Source organism: Mustelus asterias, chromosome 16 (assembly GCF_964213995.1).
Source record: "Mustelus asterias chromosome 16, sMusAst1.hap1.1, whole genome shotgun sequence".
NCBI classification, from domain to species: Eukaryota; Metazoa; Chordata; class Chondrichthyes; order Carcharhiniformes; family Triakidae; genus Mustelus; species Mustelus asterias.
The window spans coordinates 13,005,320-13,024,576 of record NC_135816.1 but is presented as its reverse complement, the minus strand read 5'-3'; the positions used below and the strand labels follow the sequence as shown (position 1 = coordinate 13,024,576).

Below are 19,257 nucleotides of genomic sequence, written 5' to 3'. Positions count from 1 at the left end.
CTCCGGCGTCTGTTTCGGGTACACTGAGGGAGAATGGCCGATGCGCCTAACTAGCATGTCTTTCGGACTGTGGGAGGAAACCGGAGCACCCGGAGGAAACTCACGCAGAACAAACTCCGCACAGACAGTGACCCAAGCCGGGAATCGAACCCGAGTCCCTGGCGCTGTGAGGCATGATGTGGAGATGCCGGCGTTGGACTGGGGTAAACACAGTAAGAAGTCTCACAACACCAGGTTAAAGTCCAACAGGTTTATTTGGTAGCAAAAGCCACTAGCTTTCGGAGCGCTGCCCCTTCGTCAGGTGAGTGGGAGTTCTGTTCACAAACAGGGCATATAAAGACACAAACTCAATTTACAAAATAACGGTTGGAATGCGAGTCTTTGCAGGTAATCAAGTCTTAAAGGTACAGACAATGTGAGTGGAGAGAGCGTTAAGCACAGGTTAAAGAGATGTGTATTGTCTCCAGGCAGGACAGTTAGTGAGATTTTGCAAGCCCAGGCAAGTCGTAGGGGGTTACAGATAATGTGACATGAACCCAACATGAACATGTTGCTGTGAGGCAACAGTGTGAACAACTGTGCCACCGGCCGTCAAATCCAGGGGAGTTGTTGGCTTTAAATCTTAATTTCTCCAATTACTCTGCCTTTATGAATAATGATAATAACCTTAAAGTTCTCCCTTTCCCTCGACCCTTGTCTCTTTCTCGTTTCCCGTAATGCCTTCGACCATGAAGACAGAATTTGTTTAATGCCTTTGTCATTTCCTTATTCTTCATCATGATTTATCCTGTCTCTGCCCCTCAAGGATTCCCATTTACTGAGGCAAATCTCTTCCTTTTTACGTATCGATAAAAGGAAACCTGACGTCCTCAGATTTAAATTCCTGGTGACCGCATTGTTCTCTTTTTCCTCTTTGATAACTTGAAAGGGGATCCGAATGAATCAACATTCAGTTGGCGACACGTGTACACATCAGCTTCTTTCTGCAATGCTTCATTGAACAAAGGTTATGAGAAAGTTCATGTACATTAACAAATCTCTCATTCACTTTCACCAGATTGCTGGGATCTCTTGTGAGCTTTAGGAACTTAGGAAGAACTGAATGTTAAAATGCCAAGGTCCATCTAAGAACAAAGAAAAATGACAGCACAGCAACAGGCCCTCCAAGCCTGCGCCGACCATGCTGCCTGTCTGAACTAAAACCCTTGACTACCCTTGACTACCCTTCCGGGGACCATATCGCCCTATTCCCATCCTATTCATGTATTTGTCAAGACGCCCCTTAAAAGCCACTATTGTATCTTCTTCCACTGCCTCCCCCGGCAGTGAGTTCCAGGCACCCACCACCCTCTGTATAAAAAATTTGCTTCGTACATCTCCTTTAAACTTTGCCCCTCGCACCTTAAACCTGTGCCTCTTAGAAATTGACTCTTCCACCCTGGGAAAAAGCTTCTGACTACCCACTCTGTCCATGCCCCTCAAAATCTTGTAGGCTTCTATCAGGTCGCCCCTCAACCTCCATTGTTCCAATGAGAACAAACCAAGTTTCTCCAACCTCTCCTCATAGCTATTGACAGGCAACGTCCTAGTAAATCTTTTCTGTACCCTCTCCAAAGCCTCCACATCCTTCTGGTAGTGTGGCGACCAGAATTGAACACTATATTCCAAATGTGGCCTAACTAAGGTTCTATAAAGCTGCAACAGGACTTGCCAATTTAGTTCACCTTCTACCGCCCTGGTAATGAACTGATACAACAATCATTGGAGGTATTGACTAATTGTAACGATTAATCTTTATTAATTAGTCTAGGGCAAACCCAGACATGAGGTGAGGAAAACATCCAGTTGTGGAGAGCTTTGGGAACCACAATCAGTTCTCCCAACACACTACATCGCCATAAGTCATATCTCAAAATTACTCATAAACTCTATCACAAAATATTCTGAAAGGTCACAACCTGAAGAATTAAATCCGTTTCTCTCTTCACTGTCGTGACAGACCTGCCAAATATTTCCAGAATTTTTTGTTCTGATTCCAAAATATTATCTGATTTGTATTTGAATGGATCAATACTGTCTGTGGCGGCACGGTAGCACAGTGGTTAGCACTGCTGCTTCACAGCTCCAGGGTCCCGGGTTCGATTCCCGGCTCGGGTCACTGTCTGTGTGGAGTTTGCACATTCTCCTCGTGTCTGCGTGGGTTTCCTCCGGGTGCTCCGGTTTCCTCCCACAGTCCAAAGATGTGCAGGTTAGGTTGATTGGCCAGGTTAAAAAATTGCCCCTTAGAGTCCTGGGATGTGTAGGTTAGAGGGATTAGTGGGGGTAGGGCCTGGGTGGGATTGTGGTCGGTGCAGACTCGATGGGCCGAATGGCCTCCTTCTGCACTGTAGGGATTCTATGATTGCTCCCAATATCTCCCGAGGGAGCCAGTATTGACATTTGCTACATGTTCTCTCAGATTGGTTTTGAATTTAATCTTTTTACGTTCAGACATGTTCTCGGGTTCTGCTATTCTGGACAATGGGAAGCAGCGATTCAAACGATCTGGTCTATTTACAGTCCAATAAGCAATCATGTCACATCCCAACCTTCTCTCTTCCAATGAGACAAGGCTCAATTTAAGTAGTGTCTCCCTGTAATCCTATCGTATCAATCAACCCTCCAACCTCTTCCACATTCTGCCCATTGCCATCCATCCAAAGTGGGCATTCAAAACTAGATAGAATTTTAAGCATGGTGAGCAATTGGCCGAATGCACAGCCGCCGACTCTTCAACTCTCACCGCCATTAACACTCACTCGAGCATTGATTGTCAATGGGTGGAATTTCCATCCGCCCTTGGTGATTGGCCAACAGCTCTTCATCCTGGCCAGGCACATCACTGCAGTGGCCAGAAGCGGTACTGCAGTGCTCTGCCTGGGTCTAAGTCCCGGGACCTATGAAAAGGTAAGTCCTAAGGGTCCCCACGTCTGGTGAGGTCAGAAAGTGGGAGGAGGGGGGCATTGTGGCATCATAGTGTAGATTGAGGTGGGGAAGGGGATCCCAGAGCTCCAATGTCCTGGGGGGAATGGCACCCCAACTCTGAGGGGGACTTTCAGAGTGAGGTGAACCCCCTTTCCACCCAGGATGAGGAAAAGTTTAAACGTCACTTGCCCACCCTACTTGCTCCTGCTCCTGCCAGCCTAACAATTGAGGCTGGGTGGATAAAGCCCATCGGTGGCCATGAAGCACCTCAATAGGTCAATGGGTGGGTTTCCCATGCGGAGCTCAGCCCGCCCAAGCATAAAATTGTGTCTGGGTTTGGGTGAGGGGGTTGCTGGGGGGAATCCCATTCATTCAATTTTATACCCCCCTCCCCTGTCCTCGAACTCGCCTTGCGGGGAACGTAAAATTCTGCCCTCAATCTTCGAACACCATCTGATTCATCAGGTCAGCTTTAATGTGTGATGTGGTTCTCTGGCCAAAGAGGATGTTAGGAAGGGTGCAGGGGGATCACGTTAGCAGCTGACAGACAGAGCCAGGCTGGGACGATCGAAACTGCAGGGCCTCACTTGAATATCTCTGGGCTGTCTCTCTGGCCAAAAACCCAACAGCCCAAATTGTTCCAAAAGGAACAAATCTTTAATACTTACCGTGGCCTCTCAGTGCCTCTCACGTCGGGAGAGCTGACAGCACTGGACTGGTGTCATTCGGCTAGTTCTACATTGTTGTGTCGATAATACTTTTGATTAACTAAGAACATAAGAACGTAGGAACTAGGAGCAGGAGTAGGCCATTTGGCCCCTCGAGCCTGCTCCACCATTCAATAGGATCATGGCTGATCTTTTCGTGGACTCAGCTCCACTTACCTGCCCAATCACCATAACCCTTAATTCCTTTACTGTTCAAAAATTTATCTATCCTTGCCTTAAAAACATTCAATGAGGTAGCCTCAACTGCTTCACTGGGCAGGGAATTCCACAGATTCACAACCCTTTGTGTGAAGAAGTTCCTCCTCAACTCAGTCCTAAATCTGCTTCCCCTTATTTTGAGGCTATGCCCCCTAGTTCTAGTTTCACCCGCCAGTGGAAACAACTTCCCTGCTTCTATCTTATCTATTCCCTTCATAATCTTATATGTTTCTATAAGATCACCCCTCATTCTTCTGAATTCCAATGAGTATAGCCCCAGTCTACTCAGTCTCTCCTCATAAGCCAACCCTCTCAACTCCGGAATCGACCTAGTGAATCTCCTCTGCACCCCCTCCAGTGCCAGTATATCCTTTCTCAAGTAAGGAGACCAAAAACTGTACACAGTACTCCAGGTGTGGCCTCACCAGCACCTTATACAGCTGCAACATAACCTCGCTGTTTTTAAACTCCATCCCTCTAGCAATGAAGGACAAAATTCCATTTGCCTTCTTAATTCCCTGCTGCACCTGCAAACCAATTCCTTGAGATTCCTGCACAAGGACACCCAGGTCCCTCTGCACAGCAGCATGCTGCAAATTTTTACCATTTAAATAATAGTCCATTTTGCTGTTATTCCTACCAAAATGGATGACCTCACATTTACCAACATTGTACTCCATCTGCCAGACCCTCACCCACTCACTTAGACTATCTATATCCCTTTGCAGACTTTCAGCATCCTCTGCACACTTTGCTCTGCCACCCATCTTGGTGTCATCTGCGAATTTTGACACACTACACTTGGTCCCCACCTCCAAATCATCGATGTAAATCGTAAACAATTGCGGTCCCAACACTGATCCCTGGGGCACACCACTAGGCACAAACTAGGCCCCAGCCTACCTTTGGTGGGAGCCTCGGCATAGCCTGATTTGGGGTGGTAAAATTTAAATGGCCATGAATGTGGCAGCTTGGAGATGGGAGGTTGAATTTTTGGATTTTATGCCCTTCCCTTCGACCATTCCCAGTGGGCAATGGAGCCATTCATGTCTCAACACCAGATGGACTGCAGATTTTCTAAAGGGATTTATTTTCTTTGTTCTTTTAGGGGGTTTCAGTTCAGTCGAGCAGCATGGTCAGTACAGGCTTGGAGGGCCACAGGGCCTGTCCCCATGTGTAATTTCCTTTGTTCTTTGTTCTTAATTAAGGGATATGGGGTGAAGGCAGGATCAGGATATTGAATTTGATGACCAAGATGAATAATGGAGCAGGCTCGAAGGGCCGAATGGCCTACTCCTGCTTCTATGTTTCTATGGAAGCTTGTGCACTGCTTTGTAGGCAGGTTGGATGTCGATGGGGAGAATGAAGATAAGAACGTGATGCCCAAGAATGAGAGAGTTTAATTATGATCGAGGGAAGGATAGAAATACGGCAAATAATAAAGGAAATGTTGGAAATTCCGAGCAAATCAGGCAGCCTCTGTGAAGAGAGAAATAAAATTAACTTTTCAGAATGGGAAGCGGTTGGACATTTAATAGCATATAAACAAATAAGAAGGCAGCAATGTCTAAGATGTTCAAATGTCTCAATCAGTATCATTCAAGAAAACCCCATTATCTGGTCATTAATAACATCACTTTTGAATGGACCTACCTTGCATTAAGTTGATCTTTCTCTATACCCTAGCTATGACTGTAACATCACATTCTGCACTCTCTCCTTTCCTTCTCTATGAACGGTATGCTCTGTCTGTATAGTGCGCAAGAAACAATACTTTTCACTGTATGTTAATACATGTGACAATAATAAATCAAATCAAATCAAATTGCCACATTTCCCTACATCACAGCAGTGGCTACACTTCAAAAGTAGAAACGCAGATCTTTCTTTTCCTTGGAGTCCGGGAGTAGAGTCGGAAGTGGAGGAACAGAGGCTGTTTTCGCTAAAGCAGAGAGTTGGGGTAGAGGTATTCAAAAGTATACACAGCAATTATTTCCACCGGTTGGTGAGTCAGTAACTGGAGGGCACAAATTCATAATTACCATCAAACAAACACAGGGAGGGAGGGGTCGGCGGAAATGTTTTACACAAGAGGGTTCTTCCGACATTATAGCAGGGACCACACTTCAAACGTACTACATTGACTGTGAAGTACTTTGGGAAGTTCAGAGGTCATGAAAGGTGATGTATACATACAAGTTATTTTCCTCTTTGTACAGAATGTCTTACCAGTAACAGCTTTGGAGGCTGACTCAGCGCTGGCTTTTAAAAGGGGAGTGAATTCAGTTAAAGAGGGGGCAGGGGAAGGGGCAGCCTGCTGGCACAGTGGTTAGCACTGCAGCCTCACAGCGCCAGGGACCTGGGTTCGATTCCCGGCTTGGGTCACTGTCTGTGTGGAGTTTGCACATTCTCCCCATGTCTGCGTGAGTTTCCTCCGGGTGCTCCGGTTTCCTCCCACAGTCTGAAAGAAGTGCTGGTTAGGTGCATTGACCTGAACAGGCGCCACAACGTGGTGACTAGGGGAATTTCACAGTAGCTTCATTGCAGTGTTAATGTAAGCCTTACTTATGACTAATAAATAAACTTTTTTTAAACTTTAAAGGGGGGATTCTATTTCAGAATGGGGTGGCAGAGTGTGAATTGTACCCTGGTATATTGGGAGACTCGCTGGCCAGAATTTTCTAGCCATCCACGCCAGCGGGATTCTCCAGTCCCACTGCAGTGAACGGAGATTTTGCTGAGTGCCAAATTCTCCATTGTCGCTTGCAGTGACAGTGGGACGTGAACAGCCAGAAAATTCCAGCCCTTCATCCCATGGGGATTGATGAATTGGAGTCTCAAATTTCCTTGGCCCTGGCTGACTGGATGGCTCAACCTCCCCACACACATCGGACAGATGCACCGGAATTCTACCGCCCCACCCAGCACACAATTGAAGCGAGCGAGGGACGGACAATGGAAATGTCCTTTGACCTCGGGCGGGATTTTCCAATCTCACGTCGAGTGAGGCCACAAAATCCTGCCCATGATTTGGTGCTGATGTTGTCAATCCTCCAGGATTATCCTGAAGTCTCCAAGGAGGAAAGATTAATCTTCTCAACTGAGAGAAACATTATAGGTGACGTTTAAATAAATTGTGCCTTAAAAGAAAAATCTTCTTTGAAAACATCTGTTTGCCAATTATAAATGTTAGGAGATGTCAGGCAGTGGTGGGGAAAGACTGTTCAACATAATGGATGGTCAGGAGTCCAATCAGCTGCGAATGTAGGGCAACATGAGTACGGCTAGATTGGGTGACCAATGGGAGCAGCCAGGCAGAGGGGCAGTTGGAGGCAAGAAGTCACAGGAGCAGAGGAGGCCATTCAGCCCCTTGAGTCTGTTCCACCCTCCAATTAGAACATGGCTGATTTGTAAACTAATTCCAGGGCATAAGTGTCAATTATTAGGGGACTTAGGTTTTAGGTAAAAAGGGGAAAGTTTAAAGGAGACATGAGAGGCATGTTTTTTTACACAGAGGGCGATAAGTGCCTGGAATGCACTGCCAGAGGAGGTGGTAGAAGCAGATACAACAGCAACGTTTAAAAGGCATCTTGACAGATACATGAATAGGCAGGGAATAGAGCGATATGGACCGTGTAGAGGCAAAGTTTAGAAAGGCATCATGTGTCGGCACAGGCTTGGTGGGCCGAAGGGCCTGTTCCTGTGCTGTACTGTTCTTTGTTCTTCTTTGTTCTTTGTTCTAATTCCATTTGCTCACCTTGGCTCAGTTTAAGAATTTTAATTTGAACACCGACCTCCACAGTTTTTCGTTGGATAGGATTCCCGATTTTTACCGCACCCTCACGTCACCCCAGAACAGCCTTGTTCTAATTTTAAGGCTCTTCTCCATTTGTGCTGCTTCCTTCATCCCCAGAGGAAATAGTTTCTCATTGAATCTACCCCTGTCCCTTCTCCTTTCATTGACCTCATTGAACCTTAGAAAAATTCTTACAGGGTGTTTGTGGATGGGATGCTTCCCCCTGGCTGCTGAGCCCAGAACCAGGGCACACAGTCTCAGGAGGCGATGGCCTAATGGCATTGAACTCAGCTAATGTTCTGGGGACCCAGGTTCGAATCGCACCACAGCAGCTGGTAGAATTTGAATTCAATAAAAAATATCTGGAATTAAGAGTCTACTGATGACCATGAAACCATTGCCGATTGTCGGAAAAACCCATCTGGTTCACTAATGTCCTTTAGGGAAGGAAATCTGCCGTCCTTGCCTGGTCTGGCCTACATGTGACTCCAGACCCACAGCAATGTGATTGACTCACAACTGCCCCCCAAGGGCAACTAGGGATGGGCAATAAATGCTGGCCAGCCAGCGACGCCCATGTCTCATGAATGAATAAAAAAGAGTGAGGGGCAGGCCATTTAAGTCTGAGATGAGGGGGAATTTCTTCACTCAGAGGGTGGTGAATCTTTGGAATTCTGTCAGCCATTGAGCATGTTCCAGACAGAAATCGATAGATTTCTGGATAATAATGCATCTAGAGACATGGGGATAGTGTGGAAAAATGGTGTTGAGATAGATCTATTTGAATGGTGGAACATGTTCAAAGGGCCGAATGGCCTGTTCCTATGTTCATATGTTCCTATATTTCTAACCATCCCAATAAACTTCTAAATTCAAGACAATACAAACCGAGCCATTGCAGCTTATGATGTGCTAACACTGCCAAGAATATATCTGACTGGAGTGGGCATCCGTTTCAGAAAGGTACAACAGATGAGGTGGACAGGCTGACAGCCACATGTGAGTTTACAATTTTCATCAGGTGGAAGCCCATCGTAAAGCCAGTTCTTTAGCAGCTCCACCCTCAGGCTAAGCAAGCTGAACACAGCAAGAGAGGCTTGTTCCACATGGATCCAGCCACGAGCTGCTTTCCTCACCTTGAACCCTGACTGCTGCTAGGGAGCAGAGCTGTCCAACGCTCTCTCATTCTACTTGGCTGCTCTCCAGCTTAGAAAGTGATGACAATGGGAAACAGAAAGAACTCACAGTGTGACAGCAACAATGTCCCAATGCACTGCACAACCATTCAAACATTTTTTCAATCTAGTCACGGTTGTAATGTTGGAAAATGTGATAGCCAACTTGCGCACTGCAAGATTCCACAAACAATGCAATGATCGCCAAATAATCTGTTTTCAATGCTGCTAATTTCAGGATAAATATTGACCCTGGATAAATATTGATCCAGGATAAATATCGATCCAGGATAAATATCGATCCAGGATAAATATCGATCCAGAGTAATTATTGACCCAGGATAAATATAGATCCAGGATAAATACTGATCCTGGATAAATATTGATCCAGAGTAAATATTGATCCAGGACAAATATTGTTCCAGAGTAAATATTGATCCAGGATAAATATGGATCCAGAATAAATATTGATCCAGGATAAATATGGATCAGGAGTAAATATTGATCCAGGATAAATATTGATCCAGAGTAAATATTGATCCAGAATAAATATTGACCCAGAGTAAATATTGATTCAGAATAAATATTGACCCAGTGTAAATATTGATCCAGAGTAAATATTGATCCAGAATAAATATTGACCCAGGATAAACACGGATCCAGAGTAAATATTGATCCAGGATAAATATTGACCCAGGATAAACATTGATCCAGGATAAATATTGACCCAGGATAAACATTGATCCAGAGTAAATATTGACCCAGGATAAATATTGACCCAGAGTAAATATTGACCCAGGATAAATATTGACCCAGAGTAAATATTGACCCAGAGTAAATATTGATCCTGGATAAATATTGATCCAGAGTTAATATTGATCCAGGATAAATATTGATCCAGGATAAATATTGACCCAGAGTAAATATTGATCCTGGATAAATATTGATCCAGCATAAATAATGACCCAGCTTTAATATTCATCTAGAGTAAATATTGACCCAGTGTAAATATTGATCCAAAGTAAATGTTGGTCCATGATAAATATTGATTCATGATAAATATTGATCCAATATAAATATTGATGCAGAATACATATTGATCCAGGATAAATATTGATCCAAAGTAAATACTGATCCAGAGTAAATATTGATCCAGAGTAAATATTGATCCACAATGAATATTGATCCAGGATAAATATTGACCCAGAATAAATGTTGATCCAGGGTAAATATTGATCCAGGATAAATGTTGATCCAGGGTAAATATTGATCCAGCTTTAAGATTGATCAAGAATAAATATTGATCCAGGGTAAATATTGATCCAGGATAAATATTGATCCAGGGTAAATATTGATCCAGGATAAATATTGATCCAGGGTAAATATCGATCCAGCTTTAATATTGATCAAGAGTAAATATTGATCCAGGGTAAATATTGATCCAGGATAAATATTGATCCAGGATAAATATTGTTCCAGAGTAATTATTGATCCAGGATAAATATTGTTCCAGAGTAAATATTGATCCAGAATAAATATTGACCCAGGATACATATTGATCCAAGATATATATTGACCAGAGTAAATATTGATACAGGATAAATATTGATCCAGGATAAATATTGACCCAGAATAAATATTGATCCAGGATAAATATTGATCAGGAGTAAATATTGATGAAGGATAAATATTGATACAAACATAGAAACATAGAAAACAGGTGCAGGAGGAGGCCATTCGGCCCTTTGAGCCACCATTCAATATGATCATGGTTAATCATGCACTCTCAGTATCCCACTCCTGCTTTTGCTCCATATCCCTTGATCCCTTTAGCCACAAGCACCATGTCCAGCTCCCTCTTGAACATATCTAATGAACTGGCCCCAACAGCTTTCTGTGGTAGAGAATTCCACAGGTTCACAACTCTCTGAGTGAAGAAGTTCTTCCTCATCTCAGTCCTGAATGGCTTACCTCTTATTCGTAGACTGTAACCCCTAGTTCTGGACTTCCCCAACATCAGAAACATTCTTCCTGCATCTCGCCTGTCCAGTCCCATCTGGATTTTCTACGTTTCTATGAGATTCCCTCTCATTCTTCTAAATTCCAGTGAGTACAAGCCTAGTCGATCCAGTCTCTCTTCATATGTCAGCCTTGCCATTCTGGAAATCAGTCTGGTGAACCTTCGCTGGACTCCCTCAATAGCAAGAATGTCCTTCCTCAGACTAGGAGACCAAAACTGCACACAGTACTCAAGGTGTGGCCTTACGAAAGCCCTGTATAACTGCAGCAAGAAATACTTACTCCTATACTCAAATCCTCTTGCTATGAAGGCCAGCATGCCATTAGCTTTCCTCACCACCTGCTCTACCTGCATGCCAACGTTCATTGACTGTTCAACCATGACAACCAGGTTATCTCCCTTCCTGTTTTTGCCACCAAAGTGGATAACCCCACATTTATCCACGTTATATTGCATTTGTCAAGTATTTGCCCATTTTGCCAGCCTGTCCAAGTCACCCTGCAGCCTCTTAGCATCCTCCTCACAGCACACACTGCCACCCAGCTTAGTGTCATCTGCAAATTTGGAGATATTGCATTCAATTCCTTCGTCCAAATCATTCATGTACATTGTGAATAGCTGGGACCCCAGCACTGAACCCGACGGTACCCCACTAGTCACTGCCTGCCACTCTGAAAAGGACCTGTTTATTCCCACTCTCTGCTTAGATTGACCCAGGATAAATATTGATCCAGGATAAATATTGACCCAGCATTTTTAGGCCTGCACATTATTTTCTGGGATTAGTGTGATCTGCGTCAGGTACAGCATGGTTGGATAATCACACCCATGGGGTGCAATCTTTCCGGCTGCTTCTGACCTCGCCTCCTCTCCCCACCCCCCCACCCCCCCCAAAACCCCCCGCCAGCGAGCATCACCGCTGCTCTTCATTAGCAGGGAACAGGCACTTTGGCCACGCCAGAGTGATCGAAAGCCATTGAAGCCCCGGGGTGCTCAGGGGCTTGGCTGGGCAGTGCCCATCAGACAATGCCCACCTGGCACCATGGCTGTGCCCAGTTGGGCATCACTAGTGGCAATGCCAAATGAGTGGGGCCTAAGTGGTGTGGGCCCTGAGTGGGTGTGGGCCTTTGAGGGAGGGGCTATGACTGGGGGGCGGGGGGGCTATGCACAATGACCCACTTATGCGGGGGGGTGGTCTACTCAAGGGGGTAGCTGTGCAAGGGTGGAGCTCTGCAAAAGGGGTGGTCGTACACATGGGGGTGCTCTGCAAGGGGGGGCATGCGGGGGGTGCGCAGGTTTGTGTCTTGGAGGGGGTCGTGATGGGAGGGGGGAATGTCAGGGGTCCGACAGGGGACTCATTGGGAAAGTCCTGATACCCCGATGCTGACAACCCGTGTTAGTGTGGGGGTAACAATGCTGCTGATTTGGGGGAGGATGGGTGGTCTGAAGGGGGTTGTGGGAGGAGGTCTCCAGGTTCACTAGGAGATTGGAATGCCCTGCACCATGGCGCCCGAGTACTCTGAAGCCGGCTTAACTGGCATACTTAGTCCCTGCCCAACCCCCCCACATCTACCCCCTCTCCCCCCACCGGCACAGAGCTCCCAGTGCAGAAGATTGCAGTGCCTGTTACAAGTCAGGTTGGATACTTCAAGGTGTTCTATGAAGCTCACCTGACCTGTAACGTTTTACGTTGAATTTGGCTGGGGTGAGCGTGAGAGGCTTCACTCCAGGTGTGATTGAACTGACCCATGAGGAGCTTTTATCAACAACAAAGTTTAATTAGAGATATTGTTGACATGTGTAGTAAGACACTTAGCAAGAACTTTTAACAATTACAAACAAGAAACACAACAACCACGATAATGTACAACTCTTAAGGAATATCGCTAATGTGTTCCAACCAAAGCCAACATCCAATACACAAAACCCTCCAAATAAACACAATACAGCATAGGTTAATGCCACTTGTTACAGGAATCCAGCCTCCTGGGTTGAATGCTGAAAATCCCTTGTGACGAAAGTCAGGAGAGGTAGTAGTCGAATCTGTTTCCCAAGACACAGCTTCTTTAAGGCAGAACTAAACAAAGAGGAATAAAGACAGGGAGAGAAAGAGACTGCTTCTTAGCTTGTTGCTAAACTGCTTCCGAGAACAAAACTAAAAGCCCAAAGGAGAAAACCCCTGTCACCTGACTGACACAGCTTAGCTCCACCCCCAATGACATCACGGAAGCTGTAAAAAAAAACTTTCTTAAAGGTACATTCACATGACAGTGTCGAACTCACCCAAAAGACCGGAGGACTCCTGTTTTCACAGAATCTTTTTGGACAAATTCCGCCCATGATACCAGATGCGAATAAAAGTGAGTAGGATCAGAAGGTGAAGGCGAATTAATCATGGTGCCTTTTCTCTATTCTGTGTTTCAGAGGACAGAGGCCTCTGGGCTGGAGCTGGCCCGGGAAATTTGCAGTTGAAGACAGCACAAAATCAGCATCGTACAAGTCGGAGGAGGCTGGGGGCAGGATTGTGAACATAAGGGAGTGTGACGGATCGGAGGAAGACCAGTACTGCAAAACGTTCACATTAATAGGAGCCAGAGCTAATGACACAGGCTATTACCGCTGTTTCTATCATTTCAGTGAATCAATTGTTGATGGAGTTACAGCGACCAGTATATACGTCTTTGTAAAAGGTAAGATAATGGATAATTATTAATGGGAGATTTTCATTTTCTTCGTCCATCGATGTTGGGCATTATTCTGAATTCCAGCACTTATTGCCCATCCCTAATTGCCCTTGAGAAGATAGTGTGAGCCACCTTCTTGAACTGCTGCAGTCCATGTGCTGTAGGTACACTCACGGTGCTGTTAGGGAGGCAATTCAAGAAATCTGACTCCGTGACGGTGAAGGAACGGCGATATATTTCCAAGTCAGGATGGTATGTGGCTTGAAGGGGATCTTGCAAGTGGTGGTGTTACCATGCATTTGCTGCCCTTGTCCTTTGAGGTGGTAGAGGTCGCAGGTTTTGAAGGTGCTGTTGAAGGAGCCTTGCATAGTTTCTGTGATGCAACTTGTAAATAGTGCACACTTACCTCCACTGTGCATCGGTGATGGAGGGAGTGAATGTTTAATGTTATGGATAGGATCCTAATGAAGTGAACTGCTTTGTCCTGGATGGTGTCAAGCATGTGGATGTTGTTGGAGTTGATATGGGCCTGTGGAGGGCATTTCACTCCTGATTTGTGCCTTGTGGATAGGCATGTGGAGTCAGGAGGTGAGTTACTTGATGCAGAATTCCTAGCCCCTAACTTGCTGTTGTAGCTACATAACTGGTGCTGTTAAGTTTCTGACCAATGATGAACCTCAAACAAAAACAGAAAGTTCTGGAAAATCACAGCAGGTCTCACAGCAGCTGTGGAGAGAGAATAGCGCCAACGTTTCAAGTCTGGATGACCCGTCATCAGAGCTCTCTCCACAGATGCTGTCAGGCCTGCTGAGTTTTTCCAGCATTTTCTGTTTTCTGTTTCAGATTCCAGCGTCCGCAGTATTTTGCCTTGATGTTAAACCCCAGGCTGGCGGGGAATTCAGTGACGGTAAAGCTGCTGCGGACTATTACTATCCAGTGTAGTCATACCCAATTGCTAATGTATGTCGATATTACCTGATTATTACTGTGAGGTGGCAATTATTACTGTGCTGTTCCACACCTACTGTTGTCAAGAAGCAAATAAATACAAATTGGAGCTTATTGTGTCTATATTCAGGGTGTAAAACAGGGCTAAATAAGGCCAATATTGGGAACCAACATTCTGTGCCTAAAGTCACCCAACCAATTTTGGGGCCTAGCTATTTATCAGCCATCCTGAATAAAACAGGAATTGGGTGCTTTAGATACACAAACGAGATCTGATTCAGTCTCACTGAAAGAATTTAGAGCCATTGCTGTCACCAAGTAATTGGAGTCAGAGACAGGACTTGGAGTTAACAAAGTCCGTGTAATATGTTCTCTCCTACCCCCGATGGAATTTCACAGAAAATCTAACATCATCACCAAACCATTTGAATCATGGATTTTTCTTTTCATTTTAAACTGTGCCCCTGTAACATGCTTTGTGGGAATCCCAGCTTTGGGCCCCCCCTGTATATAAAGTATGAGGCAAAACGTTGAAATTTACAAATATTCTGAATTAAAGGGTGGCACGGTGGCACAGTGGTTAGCACTGCTGCCTCACAGCACCAGGGACTCAGGTTCAAGTCCCGGTTTGGGTCACTGTCTGTGCCGAGTCTGCACGTTCTCCCCGTGTCTCCGTGTGTTTCCTCCCACAGTCCGAAAGATGTGCTGGTTAGGTGGATTGGCCATGCTAAATTCTCCCTCAGTGTACCCAAACAGCTGCCGGAGTGTGGCGACTAGGGGATTTTCACAGTTACTTCATTGCAGTGTTAATGTAAGCTGACTTGTGACACCAATAAATAAACTAATCATCCATAGGCATTAATATTGCTGAACCTGGCTTCCATAAAGACTGTTTTTGCCTGGTATGGAGGGGCTTGGTTATGAGGAGAGATTGGGGAAACTGGGGTTGTTCTCCTTGGAAAGACGGAGGATGAGGGGAGACTTAATAGAGGTGTATAAAATTATGAAAGGCATGGATAGGGTGAACGGTGGGAAGCTTTTCCCCGGGTCGGTGGTGACGTTCACGAGGGGTCATAGGTTCAAGGTGAAGGGGGGGAGGTTTAACACAGATATCAGAAGGACATATTTCACACAGAGGGTCGTGGGGGCCTGGAATGTGTTGCCGGGCAAGGTGGTGGAGGCGGACACACTGGGAACGTTTAAGACTTATCTAGACAGCTATATGAACGGAGTGGGAATGGAGGGATACAAAAGAGTGGTCTAGTTTGGACCAGGGAGCGGCGCGGGCTAATTGTTCCTTGTTTCTCGTTTCAAGGCTTCATTGTATGATCATCTTGCTGGTGCCAGTACAGAGCGAGACTGCGGATAGTTGGGAACCTGTCTCGGGGGCAGGGAATTCATATGGTGTTCGTGGAAGTGGAAATGACTAGGGTTGGGAAGCATTTTCCGATCAGGGCCATTGTGATCTCCTGGACTCGTTTCGATCGCCTCAGGGGGTCGGAGAGGAATTTCCCAGATTTTTATTTTTCCCCATATTGGCCCTGGGGTTTTTCACTCTGGGTTTTCGCCTCTCCCTGGAGATCACATGGTCTGGAATGGGGGGGTGGGGGTGAGTTAATAGGTTGTAATGAACAAAGCATTGTAGCTGTGAGGGACAGCTCGGTGGATAGGATATTGGTATGTAGATAGGCTGGAAAATTGGGCGGGGATCCTGGATTCAGGATTCAATCCTGGACCGGGGAGCGGCGCGGGCTTGGAGGGCCGAAGGGCCTGTTCCTGTGCTGTATTGTTCTTTGTTCTTTGTTCTTTGTTTTGATGGGGATGGGGTGCTCCCTTGTTAGGAATTAAGCCCAGCAACAATCTCGAAACAAACACCAGGCCGAGAGTCTCTTGTGGGTCATAACCCAGCTTATTTTCCTTGAGTTATAGAAATTTACACCTGGAGTACAGAACAAGGCTCTTTGGCCCATTGTGTCTGTGCTGGTCCTTTAAGCGAACGGTTTAGACCCACATCTCTGTTTTTTGACCATAGCCATTAGCCATGAAACAATGTAAATATGTAAGTTCCTCATTATCAAGTTCCTGTCCAACCCCCTTTTAAAGTTATTTATGGAGTTGGCTTCCAGCACTTTTCCAGCTACGTTATTCCAGATCCTGCCAACACTGAGTGGAAAATAATTCTCCTCATATCCACTTTCTTTTTGCAATGATTTTGAACCTTTGACCTATAATAATCACCAGAGGGAATAGTTTCCCCATTTTCATCTTGAAAACCTTGATTCAATCACCTCTTAACCTTTTCGGTTCCGAAGAGAACAATCTGTCCGTCTCCCATTGTAGAGTGAAGGATTAACATCAGGAGCACCAGATATTGATGTAACTACTGATGTAAGTGTGATGCACTGTCACGTTGTTAAGAGATTGCGGTCTGTTGAGAAGCAGCCTGGTGTAACATTACTGAGAAGTATATAGATCTGTAACTAAACAAGATTCTTTCTCATGAATAGCAATCTATGGTAGCTTTTTTAAAGGTGAACCCTAAAAACAACCAGGCCGGATTTTCCAACCTCCCCCGCGGCTGGGATTCTCCGTTCCTGCTGCTATGAAATATGTGAAGCTGGGTGAGGAGATTCTCCAAATACAGAACAGCTTCTGATTTACATCGAAAAGACCAGAAGGATTAGGCCAATACTGTGCTCCACACAGAAGGGGCTATGGCAAATGATGTTGTCACAAGACAGAATGTCGATGAGGCTCAAACTCATAATAGGGCGTCTTCCAGTCATTCAATTCATACTTCAGTCTTCGAAAAAATTTGATAATTGAACAAACAAAATTTAATAAGAGGCGGCAAAAGCTGGGTGAGTTCATGGACTAATTTATGAATGACCAGTACAGACTCTCAGAGAATTGCAACAGTGGGATCCTCAGAGATAAAGTAATATGCGATTATATTTTCATTGAACCATGGAATCATAGAATCCCTACAGTGCAGAAGGAGGTCATTCAGCCCATCGAGTCAGCACAGACCACAATCCCACCCAGGCCCTATCCTCTTGACCCCACATATTTACCCTGCTAATCCCCCTGACACTATGGGGCAATTTAACATGGCCACTCAACAAAACCCACACACCTTTGGACTGTGGGAGGAAACCGGAGCACCCGGAGGAAACTCACGCAGACACGGGGAGAATGTGCAAACTCCACACAGTCAACCGAGGCCGGAATTGAACCCAGGTCCCTGGCGAAGTGAGGCAGCGGTGCTAACCACTCTGCCACCCATTGATAAGACTGCAGCATCTTGGCACATTCTCAGAAATATTTCATAGTGCATGACCAGATAATAATTGACTGTGGATTGCATTCACTATTCATGTGCAAATACAGAAGGTAGCTTGTATATCAAGTTCCCACAAACAGCATTGTGACAATGACCAGATAATTGGCATTAATGATGATGTTGGCTAAGAGATAAACATAGGCTACAGCAACCCTGCTCTTCTTCCAAGTTGTGCCATTGGATCTTTTAAATCTGCCCTGAAAGGACAGCCGTGGTTTCGAACGCTTCATCTCATAAATCGCACCCACGACAGTGTGGCACTCCATTAGTACTTTCCCTCTGATAGTGCAGCTCACATTTCTTATTTTGCTGGGAATGCCAGCCTGGTTTACATGCCCCTGTAGTGGGATTTGAACCTAAGTCCTTCCAACTTAAAACGCTGGAATCTTTTCGGGAATGTGTAAATACTGAAGTGGCCAGGAGGATGAGGGCAGCATTGGTGTCTCTCTATGCGAATGATTAAGATGGGCTGAATAGCCTTATTGGTCATTAATTAATCTGCCCGTGACCCCTCTGCCGGTGAGACTTTTGACAAAAGGACTTTCTCCCTCTGTTTTATCCTGTATTTATCCTGCGGGAGTGAACATTATTCTCCATCTCCAGACCGGTAATAATTCATGGGAGCGAGTTACAGGCCCGAGTTTTAATCTGGAGTCCTGCCATCAGCTTGTTTAACTTTCCAGATACCAGCAGAGACTTGCTGTTTCTTTAATAACCGGCCCTAATTTTAAGGCCAATTTTTTTTTAATACATTTATATCAAAAAATAATCTCCTTCTGAATAAACAGGAAACAGGTGTCGCTCTGTAAGTGTGAAAAATGAACACGCCCCGAGAACAGACAAGCTCCATCCTTCATTGTCGAACCCAGTAAGTTTTAACTTGCACACTCTCTGCCCCCGAGCAGTAAGGAGCATCCACCAAATAATTTTGAGACATCCCAAATAAATCCAAGACGGGCAAAAACTGCTCCTTATTTCAAAATGATGTTTGCGGGAACAAGAATAAGACTTTTGAACTTCTTCCTACATTCAGTCAGATTATGGCTTCACTCCCTATTTACCCATCTTTGCTACATGATACTCGAAATGATCTATCAATATCATTCTTTGTCCCAGCATCCACAATGTTTTGGGGGTTAGAGTTCTTGATTTCCATTACTCTCTGTGAGATATATGGGGCGGCACAGGGTGGCACAGTGGTTAGCACTGTTGCCTCAGAGCGCCAGGTTCCCAGGTTCAATTCCGACCTTGGATCACTGTCTGTGTGGAGTTCGCACGTTCTCCCAGTGTATGTGTGGGTTTCCTCCGGGTGCTCCGGTTTCCTCCCACTGTCCAAAGATGTGTGGGTTAAATTGATTGGCCATGCTAAATTGCCCCTTAGTGTCAGGGGAATTAGCAGGG

The 19,257-nt window shown here is 45.2% G+C and overlaps 1 protein-coding gene across 1 annotated transcript in view; it reads left to right on the top strand.

The window, feature by feature from the left end:
* The window catches only part of flt4 (fms related receptor tyrosine kinase 4), a 374,492-nt gene that overhangs the window by 267,361 nt on the left and 87,874 nt on the right, over window positions 1-19,257 (top strand). The window contains exon 4 of the mRNA XM_078231815.1: window positions 13,306-13,571. Coding sequence (XP_078087941.1) covers window positions 13,306-13,571 — 266 coding nt within the window. The remainder of the gene's footprint in view (window positions 1-13,305; window positions 13,572-19,257) is intronic.